The sequence below is a fragment of the Mus caroli genome, unplaced genomic scaffold (assembly GCF_978045245.1).
Source record: "Mus caroli unplaced genomic scaffold, Mus_caroli_1 scaffold_7, whole genome shotgun sequence".
Lineage (NCBI taxonomy): Eukaryota > Metazoa > Chordata > Mammalia > Rodentia > Muridae > Mus > Mus caroli.
This window is the reverse complement of record NW_028227262.1, coordinates 23,787,501-23,804,181: the sequence shown is the minus strand read 5'-3', so window position 1 is coordinate 23,804,181 and position 16,681 is coordinate 23,787,501. Positions and strand designations below refer to the sequence as shown.

The window sequence follows — 16,681 nt, the reverse complement described above, 5'->3', positions numbered from 1 at the left end:
ATGGGTGGGTGTGAGCTACTGTGTGGGTTCTAGAGACTGAATCTGGGTCCTCTGCCAGAGCAACAAGTGCTCTTAGCCACCGAGCCATCTCTCCAGGTTATTTCTCCGTCGTTGGTGAAATGAGCCAATTCAAACCAGATTAGATTATATTAAAGGCAGGTTTATTAGGAAGCTGCACCTGGGGGGAAGGGTGGGGCTGAAGAGGTGGCTCAGTGGTTAAGAGCACTGACTGCTCTTTCAGAGGTCCTGAGTTCAAATCCCAGCAACTGCATGGTGGCTCACAACCATCTGTAATGGGATCTCTGTAAAGCCCTCTTCTGGTGTGTCTGAAGACAGCGACAGTGTACTCATATACATTAGATACATTTTAAAAAAATAAGGAAGCTGTACTTGGGCAGGCAAGTTCACTGATCCCCAAGGAACAAGGCAAGGGAAGTCACCATGGGGAAAGGGGAGATAGGGAAGGGAGAGAGAAAGAGAAGGGGGCATGTGCACAGGGAGAGCAGGGGGAGGAGGAGGCGGGGAGTCCAAAATGTCTGGATTATATAGGGAGGAACCACTGTGGGAAGGGTAGACCAGCTCCTGGACTGGAAGGTTTAGGGTTGGGGCAGGGTATTCCAGATAGGGACTGAGGGATGCTGGGAAAACCTGTAAGCCAGGTCTGCTTTGGTATGCAAAATATGCACCTCAGGGCCTGGCAGTGGTGGCTCAAGCCTTTAATCCTAGCACTTGAGAGGGAGAGGCAGGTAGATTTCTGAGTTCGAGGCCAGTCTGGTCTACAGAGTGAGTTCCAGAACAGCCAGGGCTACACAGAGAAAACATGTCTCGAATAAACAAAACAAAACAAAACAAAAACACAAACAAACAAACAAACAACACAAGACACCTCAGTCCCTTGTCCCAGGTCTGGAAACCAAACACCATCTTTTCGGTTATTTCTTATTTTAAGATTTACTATTTTAATTTTATATGTATGGCTCTTTGCCTGCATGCATCTCTGTATACCACATGCATACCTGAGGCCAGGAGAGGGTGTCTGATCCCTTGGAACTGGAATTAGTGACAATTATAAGCTGCCATGTGGGTGCTGGGAACCCAGCCCTGAACCTTTGCAAGAGCAACAAGTACTTTTAACTACTGAGCCATCTCTCCGATGGCCAATGCCTTTTCTACTCTTACTCTTAGTCATATCTCCTCTGTAAAACTAGCTGGCTTTTCACGTCCTCAGATTCACCTGCTTTTACGGTCTTAAACCAAGTTTTATGGAGCATGTTAGTACCCTGTTGTCTCAAAGCTTCAAAGGTGCTAAGAAAAATCAGCATTTATCCTAAGCCCTGAAGGAAAGTCCCCTTTTGTTCCAACCTCTGAGTAATAATGGCTTTGGCAGTTTGCACAGATAGACCATTAAAAGTTCCTTGTAATATTAAGCATGGGACCTTGAAGAGTTGTTATTTATTATTTACAAATTATTGATATTGTAGGATACTTAACATGTGGCAAATACTTCTAATATTAATATGAATCTTACCAGCAAACCAGCCTTGAGAAATGTGCTAGTGTGTTTTGTGTCTATTTGTGTGTGTGTATGTGTGTGTATGTGTGTGTGTGTGTGTGAGTGTGTGTGTGTATGTGTGTGTGCTGGGGATGAACTTAAGGCCTCATCTATGCTGGGGAAGCCCCACCTCCACCCCTCAACCCCATACCCACACACACCATTTCTTTTTCCTGACTTGTTCCCATTGAAAACTGGCCAGTCTGATAGAGGGGAGTGAGCTTCCAGCAGCAGGGACACCTCCAGCTGGTCTTCTGCTCTGCCTTGGGACTGGTCACAGAGGAGAGGAATCATCAGGGTTAGGATACTGGAGGTTGGAAGTCAGGGTAGCTCACAGGGAGAAGGGCCAGGATCTCTGGTTCTAAGTCCCCGAGCCCTATGCCCCTATTCCTGGGTTTTCCCTCCATGTCTCAAAGTCTCAGCTGCTTTTAAAGGACCGCAGGGTGGTTGAACTGGCATGCATAAAGGTCATTGAGTCTCAAGGGCACTCGAGTGAATAGTGTCCCCGGGTGTTACAGGGTTCCGTTGGACTGAAGACCTGACCAAATGGGGATGGCAGGAGGCAGCCATCCCTAGTAAGGGATGCTATCAGAAGGTAAGGTCTTACTCAAAAGGACAGAGAGAACTGTGGGCCTTGCAGTAGGAGCTCGGCAGGCATCCTGATTCCTGGAGATCAGCCTCCCAGTGTGCAGAGTCCCGAGGCCTTTTCCTCACCCCTAAAGCTACAGACTGTGGTATAACTATCTTTGGGTCAGTCCCAATGGATGCATCAGGATATCTAGAGCTCGGTGTGGTGGTGCACACGTGTAGTCTCAGCAGGTAGGAGGTGGGAGGATGAGAAGTACAAGGCCAGCCTCAGCTAGACAGTGAATTTGAGGCCAGCCGGCTTGGGCTAAATGAAACCCTATTTCACACAGGTTGGAAAAGGGGCCATGGGAGCCCTTTACAGAAGCCTGAATTCTCATGGCTTCTCTTTGCTATGCCAGGGCAGGCACTTTTCACTCCAAATTAACAACTGGGGAGACAACCAAGGCTTAGGAGAGGGTACTGCCTGACACCCCCTCACCCGTACCCCACCGTTGGTGACCGAGCCATGGTGGGCAGCTGGGGACTTGTCTGGAAGACACAAGATGAGAGTCAGTGGGAGGGACCTTGGGTCAGGACCCAGGCGGGGTAGAAAAGAACATTTGATTTCCCTCCCGGTTTGGGCTGACTGGGTAAACGTCCAAGAAAGTGCGATTAGAGGGAACTCAGAGGGAGGGAGAGCGCGAAGCAAAGGAGTTCTTGGCGAGCATCAGATATAGCCCTCCCACTAATAACTCCCGCCTGCCGTCCCGTGAGATAGGTGGGCTGGCTTCCTTCCGTGAATTTGACAACAGGCTTAGAGGGGTTAGTCCACCGGTCTAAGCTCACCCACTTCAAAAGCAGAGGAGTCCGAACTGTAATTCTGTGGACTCTCAAGCTCTTAAGTGGTGTTAAGTGGGTTTGGGGCGCCAAGCTATGGGACCCGGGCTACAAAGCGTTAAAGAACCTTGGCCCTCTCCTCTCTCCTCCTAGTTCCCTCCCTCCTCCTCCCTCGCCTCTCCCCAGGCTCTTCCGGTCCCGCTCTTGCAACACCACCCCTGCCACTCTCCCTTCCCCTCCTACCTCCTCTCTCCCCTCTGCTTAAATTTTCTCCGAGTTTTCCGAACTCTGGCTCATGATCGGGCCTACTGGGTGCGAGGTCCTGGAGGACCATACCATGATCTCTATCTGCCTCTGACTTTCAGCTTCTCGAACTCGAGGCCCAGGCTGCCATCGCCCGGGCCACCTGGTCCGATCGTCTTACTTCATTCACGAACGTTGCCAATTGCTGCCCTGACCCCAGCCCCAATGGGGGAGTGAGAGGCCACTGCCGGCCGGACATGGGTCTCCCCACCGTGCCTGGCCTGCTGCTGTCACTGGTGAGATGGGAGACTGGAGGGGAGGGTGGGTTGCTAGCGAGGCGCCGGGCAGGAGTGGGCTTGTACTAGGGGTAGAGATGGGGGCAGGGGCTTCTGTGCTTTAGTTTGACTCCAGGTTTGCTGTGCCTTACCTGGGGCTGCCCTGAGATGTGGAAGGGAGAAATCTGAGAGGGAGAGAATCCGGCAAGCCAAGCTGGCAAGCCTGAGCCCCTGACAGTCAAGGTCCTGGCCCGTGTTGGGCTGTGGTCAGGCCAGCTGCTCGGCCAGTGGAGTTAGACGGAGAAGCCTTCTTTCTCTGGCCGAGGTTGAACAGCGTGGGGCAGGGTGTTGGAAGACTGAGTGCTAGGAGATCCGCCTTGGCGGGATGAGTTTGGGAAGTGTGCTTGGGAGTGGACCCGAAACTGGACAAAGCTGGGAAGCCTTCCGGTCCCAGACTTCTCCCTGAGACAGCCTCTGACTTTCTGCCGCCTCCATTTCTGCTTCCAGACAAGAGGTCCCTCCTGGCCTGACCCTCCTTAAGTAGCTAATACCTCTTTACCTAGGCCATGTATCCTCCTGCTCCCTCCCCACAGACCCAAAAGTCAGTCTCACAGTTTCCAATTCCACAGTTCCAATTGGGGAAGTTGGTAGCAGCTTGTTTTCGTCACTGGAAAATGTACTTTTCTCTGGCCTCAGCCTAGTGTTCATGTTCCCTTGATTTCTGTGTGTCCATAATTATTCTGTGTAGATCCTGGGGGCTCCCTGGCTGTCTGGGTGGGCTGTACCACCGGCAGTGTTCTCTGGGTCCTGCCTCTCCCTGGCCCAGCATTATCCCTGAGACCTGCCTTTTTCTCCCTCCCGTTTCTCTCCTGGTTCTCTTCTGGTCAGTCTCCAGAGCCTCCTTGTGGGGACTCCTTTGTGTCTATTCCTTTCCCTTTCTCTACACACCTTTCTAAAGCAGTGGTCCCAGAACCCTGCCTGGTGTCACCTTCCTCTGGGTGTCACCTCCCTTCTCCCCTCCTGTCTCCCAGTCTCTCCTGGGAGACTTGTCAAGGCTGCCCCTTCTGGCTGTCCTCCAACTCCCCCACCCACTTAATTCTTTTCTCTTTAGGAGTAGATCACCTGGATTTAGGGCTCAGCCCAGCACCCTTACCCTCATGAACTCAGGCATGTGATGTGACTCCCCCGCTTTTTGTTTCTTTTATTTCCAAAATGTCTATAGTGATCAGTACCTCATAGTTGTTATTAAGATTGAGTAGATGGATTTGGGTTAAATATTTATTCATTTCCTTCCCTGCTAGGTCCAATTCAGATTAGAGGTGAATGATTCCCAAAGGGGAGTAAGTAACATGTCACAAACAGAAAGGACTCAGCTTGGCTTCTCTTTTCTCATCTCTAGCAGTGATACTCGTCACTACTCACGTCACAAAGTGACGGTAGATGTCACAGTAACTGTCAGAGTGCAGTGGCCCAGCTAGGTAGAGGAGAGAGGCTGAGCCAGTTGTGGAGGCCCAGGTGAGGGTGGGGGCACCGTGAACAGAAGCAGATCCTGAAGACAAGGGACACGGAAGGCGGCTGAAGTCTACACGGGGCTGTCCACTGCCTGATCAGTACAGAGCACAGTGCCTGGGAGGTGTTCGGGTAGGACGAGGTGCTGAGGTCATGAGGCAGTGATGGCCGTGGCAGGGATGTGGCAAGGCCAAGAAGACTTTGCTATTTTTAAAAAGTTTCAGTACAGGAGTGGAAATGACTTTAGAATACCCTGGAGGAAAAGACGTTCCAAGGCCTTGGTGATGTACTATCCCAGAGGCAGAACTGGGGGAGGAGGGTGGGCTATATGCCAACCATCTTCTTGCTTAATGGCCTTTGCCTGTCTGCTGGGCTGAGCTTGCCTGCATAGACCCTAAGGCTCATAGTGTGTTATCATCTTTGGCTCACGGAGAGCTCTTGAAAGTGTGAGCTATGTCCCATCCCCAGCACCTATTCAGGCCCTGAAAAAGAGACCTTGACCTTTGACTAATGGCGTAATCAATTCAGGAACAAGAGATTGGTCAGATGGGAACAAGGGGGGTGTTGCCTACAAAGGAGGACTTAGAACTGGCCTGCAGAAGCCAGGAGGAGGGAGGACAGAGGAGTTGGGCACCTGGGTTGGGGGAATGGAGAGGTGGGACTTTGAGTCACAGAGGCTGAATATCTCTCAGCTGGGGGTGCAGTGGCCATGTTGAGAAATGTGACACAGAGAGAAGGGCACTCTGGCTTTTGTGAAAAAGAGTCACCGTGGGGGCATGCTTGTTATCCTGGAACTTGGGAGATGGAGGCCGGAGCTCAGATCAAGGCCCAGTTTTGGCTATATAGGGAGCTTAAGGCCAGCCTGGATTACTGAGAGTGTGTCCTAAAAAACACAAAAAAGAAATAAAGAGTCATGCGTAAGGACCTAGGTGGGGGCCTGTTTTCCTCTCTCCCTCCCTGTCTTCTTTTCTCCTTTCCTCCCTCCCTCCCTCCCTCTTCCCTCCCTCCTTCCCTCCCTCCCCTTCCTCCTTTGCTATCCACCAAGCAGTCTGGCCAGACTGTGTTCCAAAGAACAGTGAGTTTCTCAGATGTATGTGCTCATGGAAGGATTTATCCATGGAAATGATGTTTGAAGCCAGGCCCTGGAGGTACAGAGGAAGATTCACACCCCAGTGGTACAAGTTGAAGCCTGAATGTAGATAAGAAACTATGTAGGTAGCCTCAGCCCCTGGGCAGGCACATCACTTGAACCAGAAGGTTCGTGTCAGCCTGAGCCACATAGTGAAGCCCTGAGACACCACCGTGGAGTAGGAAGGAGAAAGGCAGTTGTAAAAACCAGGGCTCCGGGTGTGGGGTAAAGGGTGGAGAGATTCCAGGAGAAGGACTGACTGATGAGTCTTAGGGCTGTTGCACAGTTTGCAGCCTTGGTACCAAGAAGTCGGTGGTGTGACATCTAGGTAAGGAGCTTGGTGAGCTCAGCTGGGGGCAGGTTAAAGTAGGTCACTGGCTGGCTAAGTGGAAGTGTGGTTGTGCTGTCTGGAGCAGCCCTTCTCAGCCTTTCTTCCAGCTAATTCCAGCTGCATGGCTCGTCAGCTGGACTCTGCAGGAGATGAGCAAATGTGGCAGAATTGTCACCAGGGACATGTGCACGAGTGTGCCCGTGTATGCACAGCTTCTAAAATACCTCCCGGAGGCGGAGTGTGTTTGAGGCAGGGGGATGCTGCTTCCCTCCATCCTTGAATCTATCCATCAGCGGCTCCCTGAATGGAAGGCACCTCAGTCCCTCAGGTCTGCAGGCCTGGCTCTGGGTGATGTGACCAAGACATGCTCTGATCTCTTAACTCAGAGGGTTTGTGGTCTTTCTGGGGAGATTGTATCTACTCATTTGAAATAACTATAGCTTCTGATAAGAGCCCAGAGTAAATATGGACAGTTCGTGTTATTCAACCAGAACAGGCGGCTGGGTATCCGAGGAGCTTGGGTGGGGAGACATGAATCATCAATGGGGGGCTTCGTGGGTGGGAGGTAGGATTGTGGCAGCGTGGCAGCGTGGCAGCGCTCTCTGAGGAGGTCACACTGAAGAGCTCCTCACCACCGTAGGTCTTGACATTAAGTGGAACACATTTTAACCTAATGCGCACACTGATGTGGGGCCTAGTGAGTGGGTCCCCAAAAGGTGGCTGGGTCAAGTTTGACCACAGGGTCCATTTCATCTTCGCTGCCCTACTCAGCAGCCCCGGCACAGGAAGTCACACTTTAAGGCCTCTCTAGGCGGAAGCTGAGGGGTAGTTAGAGAGAAGCCTTGCTACCTCCTCAGCCATCTCTCCTCTCCTCAGGCACCCCCAGCTTCCTGCCCCTCCTCTGCTCCAGGCATTCAGGTTTGGGCCAGGACCTGCTACCCGTGTCCCTTGTTGGCCTCATAATGCAACTGGTAATAGGGTGCCTATTGAAAGAGCCAGAGGGCCCTGGAATCCTGGAGCATGTGAGATGAGAGAGCTGGCTCTGCACCTGCTCCTTCTCTTTTGTTATCTTGTTTTTTGTTGAGAGTCTCTGTGTAGCCCTGGCTGTCCTGGAACTCACATTGTAGAGCAGGCTGACCTTGAACCCAGGGATCCGCCTGCCTCTGCCTCTCAGAGTGCCTGGATTAATGCCTAGCTTCCTCCATCTCTTCTAAGCTGTGATTTTTGCTCCAAAGCTACTTGGCTCAGGGAGTGGCTATAAAGCCTCAGAACTGGCCCTGTCTCTTAAAGGTTGTCTAGGGAGCATCCAAACCCAATGCAACTGGCCAGAACCAGGCAGGCTATGGGAATGTGGTGAACTAGGGCGGGAGGGCACCCTGGATTTGATTCTTGTTGGGATTGGGGAGTGTCAGGGGCTGTCAAAGGCCCAGGGAGCCAGGGAGCAGGGATCCTGGGAAAGGCTTTATCAGCTGAAGATAATGTTGTTTCCCTTTGAGGAGGGATCAAGGCAGCTCCAAGTCTAAAGGAAGGATGTCAGAGAAGGAGGAGGCAGATCCTCTGGGAGGAGCTTACTGACCTGACAGGGAAGCCAGGGGTCAGGAAGACTTCCCTTTGGGATGGGATGGAAGAGGGAGGCATTTTCCCGAAATCTGAGCCCAGTGGGACAGGAGTTCATTGCCTGGCTGTTTTAAGGAAAGGGACAAATAGTCTGAGTGGGGGTGAGTGGGAAAGAGAGAGAGAGGGAGGGAGGGGGAGGGGGGGAGAGAGAGAGAGAGAGAGACTGTGCACCCTGGAGGGAGCAGATGGGGTTCCACTTGCTGCTAGTTGGCTTTTCTGCTGATTCACAGCCCTTGAAGAGCCGGGAAGCTGCAGTTCCCTGTCCACTGTCCTAGATCTCCCTCCCTGGCCTGAGTCACTGGGGCGGAGCTGCTGGGAAAAGATTTCCCTTTCCCGGATTTGACTTAACCCCCAGAGTTCTGCAAAGGAAGGGCACGTGTCCAAAGAAACAGGCTCCTTCTCTGGGCTCGTCCATCACTGGTTGAGCGCGTGCACCCGCCCCCGCCCCCCAAGGCCGTTCTTGGCCCGGAGCCCACATTTACCTCTTCCTGACATTGCCCGATCTGTTGGCTTGGCTTCAGGTTCTCTGATGGGGTTGGAAGTACCATTGACCTTAGGTGCTCCAAGCATTTCTTCTTCGGGGAAAGGAACCACATTTTCATGATTGGGAAGTTCTTATCATAACTAACCCTTCCTGTCACCCTGCAAGCCTCTGTGTGTCGTGAGGGGTGGGGGTGCACCCCTGCCGGAGGGATTGCTGGTGTGCTTTCTGTGTGTGGCTTCTCGGGTCTATGGCTGAGGCAAGGGGCTTCCTGGCCCGCGCAGCTGCTGTTGCCGAGGAGGTAGCACTTCGAGTAACAGCAGCTGACAACAGGGGTGCAAGCTGCCAGCCTCCTTCCAAACGGAGCTGTGGGGGTTGCAGAGCCCCCAAAGGCAGCTGTGAGTCTAGGTGTTAGGGCTCTCCTGAATGTGATCGGATTGGTTAGTTGCTTCTGCATCTGTCTTGAAGACCTCCGCTATCTTGACAAAACGCTACGCTGGGGGAGGGGGGGAGCGGGGGAGCGGGGAGGGGGAGGGGAGATGAAAGAAGGAAGGCTGAGGGAAACCCAAAGCCCGGAGAGATCAAAGAGCAAGGTCTACCTTGAAGCTAAGAGGGCTTTGCCTCTCCACCCTGAAGAAGCTGTTTACATACAAGGAAAGTCAGTTGGTTGCTACGAGTTTTGCCGAGGTTATAAAGCCAGCCCTCTAGAATGCCCTGCTTTGGGACTCCTGGCACATCCTCAGCTCCTGAATTGCGGGTCATCTTGAATCAGATCACCTTGCTCTGGCCAACTCTCTGGTACACAACACACTTTTGTCTTTGCTCTTACCTAACCCTTGTCACCTGCGTGCTCAGAGTTCTTCCTTTTGTTTCTGCCCCGCATTGGGAGAGCATCGTCCCCAGATGTGCATTCATATCCGGGTGTGTGAGTGTGCACGGAGGTCAGAGGTCATCCTCAGGTGTTTGCCTCCGATCAGCTGGACTAGGTTGCTTAGACAAAGATCATCAGGGGCCTGCCTGGTGGGCTCCCCTCCATCACCGGGAATACAAGCCCATGCTGCTGTGCCTGGCTTTTTATGTAGGTGATGGTGCTCGATGTCAGGTCCTCACGTCGCACAGCTGACACTTTCCTGAACCATCTTCATGACAGCCCTCCCTTCAACTTGATTTTTCCCCCCAGTAGTACTTTTTAAATTACAGTCATGGAATCCAAAGAGGTTTGTAGATCCTAATGGCTAACCTCTAGGAAGTGTCCACAAGCAGGCTTAGTGTGAAACCCGTACCCAGATATAGAAATGCCAAATGAGCAGTAGATTGTCTGTTGGAAAAACAGGCTGTAACCAAAACAGCCTGCTACTTCTGGCTAACATTTCTTTGTCGGGCAGAGGGCACCACAGTGCTTCTGTGTGAGACCTGGAGCTCCACCCTCAGCCCTGCAGACACACGGGAAACTAAACATTCCTTGACCGGCTCTCCTGTGACCGGCACTGGGAGCTGCTTCAGGGAACTGAACGGGATAAATGCAGCTGGGGCCTGAGACCTAATTGCTCAGTTGTAGAAACAAATGCTAGCATACAGAGCCACCAGAGACCAAGAAAATACTAGACTGCACAGTGGCCACCATCTAGGGGAGAATGTCCCTGGGGGGGGGGGATGTGAACTTGGCAGTGTGTGTTTGTGTGTGTTCAGTTTGTTGCTACCTCTAAGGCCCCACCCCTGACAGTATTTCCTCTTTCTGATTGTTTCCTCAGGTGCTCCTGGCTCTGCTGATGGGGATACATCCATCAGGGGTCACTGGACTAGTCCCTTCTCTTGGTGACCGGGAGAAGAGGGATAGCTTGTGTCCCCAAGGAAAGTATGTCCATTCTAAGAACAGTTCCATCTGCTGCACCAAGTGCCACAAAGGTAGGAGAAAGTGGGAGCAGAGAATTGCCTTGAGATTTCTTTTGCTTGTTTCTGATGTTCCCCGACCTTGGTCCCTGGGAGTCCCCTTATTTTGCTGCCCCACCCCCTGCCCCCGACTTGGGTTTTGCCCTTTAGTTCTCCACTACAGCCTGATCCTAACTCCATCCACAGGAACCTACTTGGTGAGTGACTGTCCGAGCCCAGGGCGGGATACAGTCTGCAGGGAGTGTGAAAAGGGCACCTTTACGGCTTCCCAGAACCACCTCAGACAGTGTCTCAGTTGCAAGACGTGTCGGAAAGGTAAGCCTTGGGATTGGGCCAGGGCTGTAGAAGGTTCATGGTGTGTGAAGATGTGCGAACATGTGTGTGTGTTCGTGGGTGTTGGCCAGGAGGTCAGGATTTCGAATCTGCACGTGAGTGTGGTGGTAGTATGCATGCACGCACATGCAAGCTCGGGCCTGTGTGCGTAGGAGTGTCTGTCAGAGCCAGGGGGTGTCAAGATTTGTGTGGGAAAAGGGATGTGAGACTCACACACCATTTCCTTCCCTCTTCAGAAATGTCCCAGGTGGAGATCTCTCCTTGCCAAGCTGACAAGGACACGGTGTGTGGCTGTAAGAAGAACCAGTTCCAACGTTACCTGAGTGAGACGCACTTCCTGTGCGTGGACTGCAGCCCCTGCTTCAACGGCACCGTGACAATCCCCTGTGAGCACCGGTCACCCAAGTCCTCTCCCCTCCTCGGGAGCATCCTGCCCTCCTCTTTCCCCCTCCCACCCTATTCTGTCTGTGGGTCTGAGCTCCTATGTGGCACCTGCATTCCCGCCCTCGTCCCTCCCTCGGGCCCTCAGACTACAGGCACACCCTCTTAGTCTTAACTGCTTTCCCACAGGTAAGGAGACTCAGAACACTGTGTGTAACTGCCATGCGGGGTTCTTTCTAAGAGAAAGTGAATGCGTCCCTTGCAGCCAGTGAGTATCTGCCAAGTGCTTGGGGTTCAGGGGTGGGTAAGCAGTTGTGGCTGAGGGGCCCCCAGCAGGATCAAAGGAGAGATCCTATAGCTGGATGAGCAGAAAACACTACAAGATAGCAGACAGCCCTTTCCCTTTCTCCAGGACGTTAGGGGATAGGCAAGAGGGCTTAGCGGGTAAAGCGCTTGCCGCAAAAGTCTGGCAACCCGAGTTCAAGCTCTGGAACCCTGTCTTGTAAAGGTGACAGGAGAGAATGTCAGCTCCACACAAAGTCATCCTCTGACCTCCACACACATGCCATAGCTCGCATGCCTCTTCAGTGCTGGGCAGTTAGATCCGAGCGCGCTGTTCTCAACTGCACTCTGGTCTCACTGTTGATGGTATCTTAGGTTTGGCTCACACACCGCTCTACCGCTCTACCGCTGGGGATTCCTTCCCAGGCTCCCTGACAGACTTCCTCATTCCTATGGCTCCGCATGGGCTGCTCTTATACATTTGCTTCCAGAGAGGAAACTCTCTCGCAGTTGACCTGACCTGGGAGTTAAATCCCAACTTCCCTATTTCCTGGCTCTGCAACCTTGGGCAAGTCCTTACCTCTCTACGCCTTATGTTTCTTAACCTTTAGGGTAAGGAGAATGGGGGTGGAGATGTGGATCAATGGTAGAGCACTGGCCTAGCATATTGGAGGCTCTGGGTTAGATCCCCCAAACAGACAGCTAAACCAACAATCTATAGAACGGTCTGAATCAAAGCTGTCGACTTTCTATTTTTTTTTTCCACGCAGTTTCATCTCAAAAGAGCTCATGTGCCCATGTGTTTCACCCTGTCATGAGGTAGACAAAACCTCCTTTCCCTGTTCTGCTGAGAACGCATGTTCCTCTGCCGTCCCCCTGCCCCCACCCAGTGTAGTTTTCTCATCCCCTCTGCCCTGTGACAGCTCTCAATGGCTGCCCCAATGAGAGACATCCTAAAGCCTCCCATGCCCTTGAGACCTGCCATCTCCAAAGTCAAGTGCTGTAAGCAGCCGGGCCATTGGCTGGGAAGCCCTCCAGCGTCTCCTATGAGTCCTCTTTCTGGGCGCACGCGGCTTAATCCGCTTAAAGCAAAGACCGGCTGGTTTCATTCAGCTCCTGGTGGTTGGCATTGCTGCTTTAGAGTCAGTGCTGAGGCAGGGGCATCATGATCAGAGCATACTGTGCAAGCACAGTAGCTCACCTCACAGCCCCTGAGAGGCCAAAGGAAAGGGTGTGGAGAGGGGTCAAAAGTGAGCCCTCAGGGACCTAACTTATACTAGTCCCCATGTCCCAGTATGCTGGGACCAAGCCTTCAACACATGGACCCAGCAGGACATTTCAGATCCATGCCCTACCGGCAAACACAATGATTAACCCAGTCCACCCACAGCTTCCGTCTACCACAGCTGCCGTCTACCATGCCATGTCAGGGCCAACCAAGTACTTGATCCCAGAAGGAGGTGTCATGAGCGCCATGAAATGCTGGACCAGAAAAAAAAAGTGAAGTGACTTATTTCTGTCATGTTGCTAGTCAATGACTGGAATGGAATTTTTACTCTTGATTATAAAGGCCTTTTAAAGTTTATTTTTAAAATACTGATTGATTGTTGAATCCGGGCTCTTTGCATGTTATTCATGTGCTCTACCATGGAGCCAAAACACCCTCAGCCCTTGACCGTCTGATTTTATTTCATTTCATTTTCTTTCTTTCTTTTTACTCAAGGTCTCACTGAGTAGCCTTGGCTGGCCTGGGACTAGGTGGACCAGGCTGGCCTTGAACTCCTAAATATCTGCCTGCTTTAGTCTCCCAACCACTGGGATGTGCCACCATGCCTGGCATTTAAAAAATACTTTAAGCATTATTTATTTTCATTGTATGTGTATGAGCGTTTTGCCAGCATGCATATATGTGCACTGTGTACATTGCTTAGTATCCTCAGAGGCCAGAAGAGGGCATTAGATTCCCTGGAACTGGAGTTACAGATGGCCGTGAGCTGCCCTGTGGGGTGATGACTATGTCAAACTCATCAAGATGGCCGACTTGCCCTCTCTCTCCCTTTCCCCTCCCTTTCCTCTCTAGTCTCTTTCTGGACAGGGTCTCCTGTTGCCCAGGCTGACCCTGACCTTGCTGGGTAGCCATGGGTGGCCTTAAACTGATCCTTTTGTCACTTCCTCCCAAATGCTGAGATCCCATGCATCCACTTCTGCTCCTGCCTGTCCACACAGCCTTCCCGGGCTCCCATCAGCTTGTAAACTGTTGTACGGTGTGGACTGTCTCATTCTTCCCCACCAGCTCTCAAGGCGGGTTGAAGAGATAGCAAAACCATTTGCAAAGCAAAGAACCGCAGGCAGTCTTCCTACTCACCAGTGCCGTCTCTTCTTTCAGCTGCAAGAAAAATCAGGAGTGTATGAAGTTGTGCCTACCTCCTTCGCTTGCAAATGTCACAAACCCCCAGGACTCAGGTGAGGGGGGATGGCTTGGTGCCGCCAGCTCACCGAGCTGGCTGGCTGACTCCATGACCTCCCTCCACCCCCACCCCTTACCCCCTAGCCCCCTAGTCTCTGCTGTGGCCTCACACTGAACAACCTCTCTGGTCTGCAGGTACTGCGGTGCTGTTGCCCCTGGTTATCTTGCTAGGTCTTTGCCTTCTGTCCTTTATCTTCATCAGTTTAATGTGCCGATATCCCCGGTGGAGGTCCGTAGTCTACTCCATCAGTAAGTAGGACTTTGGGGATATAGGATGTTGGTGGAGATACGGGAGGGGTTCGGGTGGGCAAGTGGGAGGGAGATGAGGGGTGGTCTCTCTTCATGGTTAAGGACTCTAGGCTGAGTGGCCCTGGATGGTGGGAGGGAAGCCATACTGATATCCATAATTCTCTTGTCCCTGGGGCCACATAGACCCTGGGGCATGACACCACAAGTCCCCAAGGTCAGCGTTATAAGGGAAGTGAAATTCATGACACCTTGTTTCTTTGTTCTCAGTTTGTAGGGATTCCGTGCCTGTCAAAGAGGTGAGAAGGGACGACTCCAGCTTCCCTGACTACTCCTTCCAACGCCTGATACCCAAATTACTTGGAATGAGGGTGGTGGGCTCCCTTAGCTCCTCTGTCCCCACCCCGATAAAGAATAAAGTGCCCGAAGGGAGTCCTTTTCTTTACTCCCACTAATACTCTGCTTTCTTTCTTTCAGGAGAAGGCTGGAAAGCCCCTAACTCCAGCCCCCTCCCCAGCCTTCACCCCCACCTCCAGCTTCAACCCCATTCTGGGCTTCAGCACCCCAGGCTTTAGTCCTCCTGTCTCCAGTACCCCCATCAGCCCCATCTTTGGTCCTAGTAACTGGCACTTCATGCCACCTGTCAGTGAGGTAGTCCCAACCCAGGGTGCTGACCCTCTGCTCTACGAATCACTCTGCTCCGTGCCAGCCCCCACCTCTGTTCAGAAATGGGAAGACTCCGCCCACCCGCAACGTCCTGACAGTGAGTTGGGTTCCTGCTGGGGCATTACTCCTGGAGGGAGTCGGGCAGGGTGGAGGGCCCAAAGGCAGGGCTGCTGCTGGAAGTGTACGGTCCTTGTCCCCAGATGCAGACCTTCTGTATGCTGTGGTGGATGGCGTGCCTCCAACGCGCTGGAAGGAGTTCATGCGTTTTATGGGGCTGAGCGAGCACGAGATCGAGAGGCTGGAGATGCAGAACGGGCGCTACCTGCGCGAGGCTCAGTACAGCATGCTGGAAGCCTGGCGGCGCCGCACGCCGCGCCACGAGGACACGCTGGAAGTAGTGGGCCTCGTGCTTTCCAAGATGAACCTGACTGGGTGCCTGGAGAATATCCTGGAGGCTCTGAGAAATCCCGCCCCCTCGTCCACGACCCGCCTCCCGCGATAAGGCCACACCCACAACCTTAGGAAGAGGGACTTGAAGGACCATCCTGCTAGATGCCCTACTCCCTCTGGGTGAAAAGTGGGCAAAGGTCTCTAAGAGGAAGGCTCGAGCTGGCAGCCACTTCCTTGGTGCTACCGACTTGGTGTACATAGCTTTTCTCAGCTGCCGAAGACTGCCTGAGCCAGCCACTTGTGAGTGGCAGGGAGGTGTACCATCTGCTCCTGGCCAGCTGAGGGTGCCAAAGACAGGATTGTAGAGGAAAGGCACAATGTATCTGGTGCCCACTTGGGATGCACAGGGCCCAAGCCAAGCTTCTCAGAGCCTCCTCAGTGGGTTTCTGGGCCTTTTTCACATTTGATAAGCAATCTTTGTATCAATTATATCACACTAATGGATGAACTGTGTAAGGTAAGGGCAAGCATAGAACAGCGGGGTCTCCAGCTGGAGCCCTCGACTCTTGTAAATACACTAAAAATGTCTAAAAATGATCGCTGACCCTGGAAAGAGTGGTCTGTGGATAGGAGAGAGTGGGCAGAGCCAGGATGTGAAAAATAGCCCGGCAAGTCCAGCCATCCTGCCAGCTAACAGTAGATTCCACCCTGTGGGTACCCATGCTTTCCGTTTCCCATCCTCATCCAGTGTTCACCAAACAACCATGTTTCTGGGCACTTTTATGTGGGGCTCAGGGGTTCGTCTGTGAGACAAAATGTTCAGTTCTTGACCTCCAGGGTCCTCAGAGGTGATGCCTGGGTCAGGCTTGGTTTGAGATGGATCCTTGAGGTAGAGTCCGGGGGAGGTGGTGGCCAGCACTCTTAGGGAGACAATTTCTCTAAGAGGTGTATCAAAGGGCCTCAGCATTCCTTATACTTCTCTGTGAAGGAAGGAAGACAAATGCATTAGGTCAAGGTCAAGCAACAAGTGGGCTGATGGGTAAAGCGGAGTACCCTCCCCTGCGTTGGTTGGTCCCTGCTCTGCACAGCCTGCCTCTTAGAACGGACCCCCACTCCATACTGCCCTTCTGTCCCATAGTAGTTTCTGCACTTACGATGTAGACAGGGGCGTGTCCAGCTGTATGATGTGGGGGACCCTCATTCTCTGCAGCTGGGCTAGAGTCAGCCTCCGGGGCTTGCCATTCCCTGGTTCCGATTCCGAGGCTCCATCGATCCTTTGGTTGGCCAGCTCCTCCCTGATCTCCCTGAGCATGTCCTCCCGTAGGGAACGGGGGCTGAGTCCAGGGGATAGAAGTCCCTCATCTTCATCTGAGGACTCCCAGGGGCTTTCCCCAGCAGAGTCAGTATGGGTGGGAGAGTGGGGGAGCGGACTCCGACGTTGCGCCCTGTGTAGGGTTTCTACCACCACATTCCCTGGTGTCAAAG

At 52.7% G+C, this 16,681-nt stretch overlaps 2 protein-coding genes across 2 annotated transcripts in view; one reads left to right on the top strand and one right to left on the bottom strand.

Moving 5' to 3' along the window:
- Positions 1-3,137: 3,137 nt before the first annotated feature.
- On the top strand, positions 3,138-15,793 carry Tnfrsf1a (TNF receptor superfamily member 1A). The gene is made up of 10 exons (XM_021164794.3): positions 3,138-3,495; positions 10,293-10,446; positions 10,618-10,746; positions 11,001-11,150; positions 11,335-11,413; positions 13,814-13,890; positions 14,030-14,143; positions 14,411-14,439; positions 14,618-14,903; positions 15,007-15,793. The coding sequence occupies exons 1-10, from the start codon at positions 3,457-3,459 to the stop codon at positions 15,306-15,308; spliced, it is 1,359 nt and encodes a 452-aa protein (XP_021020453.1). The 5' UTR covers positions 3,138-3,456; the 3' UTR covers positions 15,309-15,793.
- A 166-nt stretch (positions 15,794-15,959) lies between these two features.
- Plekhg6 (pleckstrin homology and RhoGEF domain containing G6) overlaps positions 15,960-16,681 on the bottom strand; it is an 18,182-nt gene continuing 17,460 nt past the window's right edge. The window contains exons 16-17 of the mRNA XM_085839884.1: positions 16,351-16,681; positions 15,960-16,176 (exon numbers count right to left, since the gene is read on the bottom strand). The exon at positions 16,351-16,681 is cut by the window's right edge and continues 347 nt beyond it. Coding sequence (XP_085696010.1) covers positions 16,167-16,176; positions 16,351-16,681 — 341 coding nt within the window. The 3' untranslated portion in view covers positions 15,960-16,166. The remainder of the gene's footprint in view (positions 16,177-16,350) is intronic.